Source organism: Henckelia pumila, chromosome 3 (genome assembly GCF_033568475.1).
Source record: "Henckelia pumila isolate YLH828 chromosome 3, ASM3356847v2, whole genome shotgun sequence".
NCBI lineage: Eukaryota > Viridiplantae > Streptophyta > Magnoliopsida > Lamiales > Gesneriaceae > Henckelia > Henckelia pumila.
The window spans coordinates 37,001,857-37,005,882 of record NC_133122.1 but is presented as its reverse complement, the minus strand read 5'-3'; the positions used below and the strand labels follow the sequence as shown (position 1 = coordinate 37,005,882).

Here is a 4,026-nt window from a genome sequence, read left to right as displayed (position 1 = left end):
GACCAAAGTTATTTTTCAAACTCTCCCATTATTTTATTTGGATTAATTTAATACTTGCATTAATTTACATAATATTTTCCTTGTGAGGGTTGGACGTTAGCCCAGCTCAGTTACAATTAAAATAAAGATTTTTAAAAAAAAAAAAAAAAAATCCTTATAATAGATGGTCCCTTCAAGCCAATGAACACACCCAACACCATCTTTGAGGTTTTATTTCATCATACACAACAAATGGCATTCCCTTCCTCCACCACCATTCTCCTCCTCTTCCTCCTGTATGCGGCCGCGGTGCCTCCGTCGCACGCAGACCTGATCACCATACATGGCGTCGAGGTGACCGGCCGCCTATTCTGCTCAGCCACGGGCAATCCTTGCCCCACCTGCGAGGGCATGGCGGGGGTGGATGTCACCATCACTTGCAATATTAATGGTTCCACCACCAGTAACTGCAGCACTCTTACGGATGCTAGCGGAGTTTTCAACACAGTTGTCGATATCGTTGATGGACTTTTGTTTGGCAACACTTCGTTGGCTTGTTTTGTGAGCGTTGAGCTTCCCATTGCACAATGCACACTCTTGCCACCCACCGGAATCCTTCGAGCTCCACTGACTTTCCAAGGGAACGTGATGACGGGCGCCATCGGGTTGGTTGCCGAAACCGTCCTAGGTTTATTTGGTCTAGTTCCACAGTAACTGGCTTGTTAGTTGCAGTGTAACAATAAATAGTACTCAATGCATGATGCATGATTTTTTTGCTTGTGTTCCTGAATAAAGAAGAAGTGTTCCAATATTGAAATGTTCCTTTGGCTTTTTCTTTTTGTTTGTCTCTCCGTATCATTTATTTACTACTTAAGTTATTGGAAAAATTAGTTAGACATAACATATAAATATAGGACTAAAACTGAAATATGACGCTGACGTGGCACCAATACAATGATGATGTGAAGCTGACGTGTATAGTGTCACGTAATCATTTTAGAATAAAAAGAACTGAAATTATCAAAAATTAAAACATATGAATATAGGACTAAAACTGAAATATGAAAACATAAAGGACCAAAATCGCAAAGTGACAAACATAAAGGACCAAAATTGCAGTTTTTCCTAAGCAATATGTGTGTGTGTGTGTGTGTGTGTATATATATATATATATATATTGCTTGTTAAGAGCACAAATGGTTTATAATTAATTAGACATAACAAAGTACATGCATATATACGTACACGTAGCTTATAATAAGGGTTTTGGTTTTTAAATTGATCAATGGTTTTATTTTTTAAGGTATAATAAATTATACCTTATATATCTGATCGAGTGGATTAATGTATACCTAATCTAAACATGAAATTTATAGTAATAAATCACTTAGATCGCTTTAAATTTTCGAAGTACATAAACTCCTAAAAGATCCACCCCCAAATACATTTCAACCTAGCATATAGGTAATATCACAATGATAGATCTAATGTCCTATGATTTATCACGTCAACAATATATAATTAATTACGTTTATGTGTAAAAATACAACCGTTGAATGCATGATTTGGATATTACCTATCGCAAATCTCCGTTAATTTTTTTATATGTAACCTGATGATCATGCAATTAGAGTGGCAGCTTTGGTCATAATATATATATCAGATTAATTCATGATACAAGAGGTGATTTAAACTATATCATATATATATCACTAGATTTTCAAGTACATAAATCACATAAATATATTACGTGAATAATTCATGAAAAATATTTGATCTAATTAATACCCGAGAACTTTATAATTTTTAATTTCTAACCATGATCTATAGCATTTTGGTTTGAGTAAGTAATTTTTTGTGAGATAGTCTTATTGATCTACATTCATGATATGGTTAACCATATTCATATCTAGGGGTAGGGGTGGGCACAGGTCGATTATTCGGTTTTTGGGTTATTTGGGTCGGGCATCCGATTAGTCAGGTAATGTAAAACACTACCCGAAACCGAACCGACACTATCGAGTATCCGACTAGTCGGTTACCCGATTAAGTCGGTTTCGGTTTTTCGCTTCAAAAAAATGAATAAAAATTGATACAAAATATAAATTAATGTACTAACTTGTCCAATGTTTACAATAACAAACTAAACAAGAAAAATTATTAATCATCAATCTTCCAAGATAAAACATAGCATATACAATAAATTAAAAAATTTGATAAATCCAATCTTGTCATCCCAACCCAACATCCCATTATGATATTTCAACAGCTGTCATTTGACCAAAACTCAAATTCAACATCCAGTCCGCAACTTTCTTTAAGAAGTGTTTGGTAGGCTGGATAGCATAGGGATTAATATATAGTCCAATGTTTGGCTCGTTTTTTACGGAAATTGCTTATACCTACGGTCCGGCACTAAATACCTGTAGCAGCTGGAAAACATTGGACTACTGTCAAGGCCTCACACATAGTATTGCTAAGTCCAATGTGTACAGTACGTTGTATTAGTTAATTTTTGACCTTTCTACCCTTAGACCTAATATTTCTTCACTCCGCCATTAAAAATCTTTCATGGCCGCTTCTTCCTCCCTCCATTATTTCCCGCGTCGAAGGTATGAACACTCTTCGCCTAAGAATTTTTCTCTTCTTCTATTTAAGATGTCCAACTCTCGTTTTGTGAATAGGTAATTGTCGTTGTTCCAACTCTTGTTTCGTGAATACGATGTCCAAGAACAGGTTGATGCAACAATTCTGAGCTTTGATTTTTCCACTTTGTTGCATGAACCCACGGAAAATTCCGTGAAAGTGTCCAACAATTTCGAGCTTTAACTGCCATAGTTCCAACAATTCCGTGAAATACGATGTCCACTATAGCTGCAAAAGTTAAAGAAACCTCAAATTAATGAGTAAGAAAGTGTTGTTGTACAAAAAAAATAGAAGGGAGGTGAGATCCAATCATCCAGATCTGGAAATGAGCACAACCGTATCAAGGGAGAAGAAGATGTGTAGTGACCCGTTTCCAGAATTAACAATTAATGCATAATTAAGTATGTAATCATGTTTAGATTAAGTAAAACGTGATTAAGAAAGTTCCTGTTGGATTAACGGACTTCAGAAATGGGCTCAGAATGATCGAAACTAGTTCGGAAGGTCAGACAGAACGGAAGCAACGTTCTAGGAACAGATGCAACGTTCGTGCCTTCCGAAATGCGTCACTGCTTACGTACTTGACGGGACGTCGGCATCATCGGAAGCAACGATGGGGAACGGAAGCAATGATGGTGTGCAAAATGGACGCAATGTTCCCGAACGGACGCAACGTTCTGCATTTATAAATAGGGGGTCCGAGGCTCATTTGTTACTCGCACCATTCCTCTCTTCTCTCTCTCGATTTCTTAGCCTTCTAACTCAGATGTAGGGAGATCTAGACACCCTATTGGGAATCTAGAAGTGGCATAGAGATCCTGAAGTCGTAGCGGAGCTGTGGCTTAGTTTTGAGGCAATTGTCATGAGCGGGCTGACGACGAATGCAGGTATAGCTTTGGCATCCTAAAAATATTTAGGAGTATGCAATAGCTTAGTTAAGGCTTTTAGAGCTTATTAAATGATGCATGGATATTTGCATTGTAGAGTTGATGATAGGCTTAGAACCTAGAGTGGGACTGCTAGGACTGCCTGTAGAAAGGTACGTAAGTACTGACTGAGATAGCCAGCGGGTTTTACATGCTTATATGTTGCATTTGTGTGTGTCATATTATTATGCAGCATGTGCATATCATATTGTGTCTGTACATCTTTTGAGATGAGTCATGTAGGGCCGCTCAGCCCTGTTAGGATGGTTGATGTCTAGGGCCCAGTGACTGACGGGTCATGGGTGATTAGCATCTGGGGACACGATCCACGTCCAGTAGGAATGAGCAGTGTACGCAGGGTTTGCTCCCCGGGTTGTACCACTCATGTCATAGGCGCCATTACTGAGTAGTTATATACAGTTATCCCAGATGTGGATACCCTGTTATTTGCATGCATCATATTTGTATGTTTTAC

General features: G+C 37.9%; 1 protein-coding gene across 1 annotated transcript; it reads left to right on the top strand.

Annotated features, from left to right (window-relative positions):
* Window positions 1-231: 231 nt before the first annotated feature.
* LOC140888477 (uncharacterized) lies at window positions 232-693 on the top strand. The gene has a single exon (XM_073296167.1). It carries the CDS (start codon window positions 232-234, stop codon window positions 691-693), a length of 462 nt encoding a protein of 153 aa, XP_073152268.1.
* Window positions 694-4,026: the final 3,333 nt, after the last annotated feature.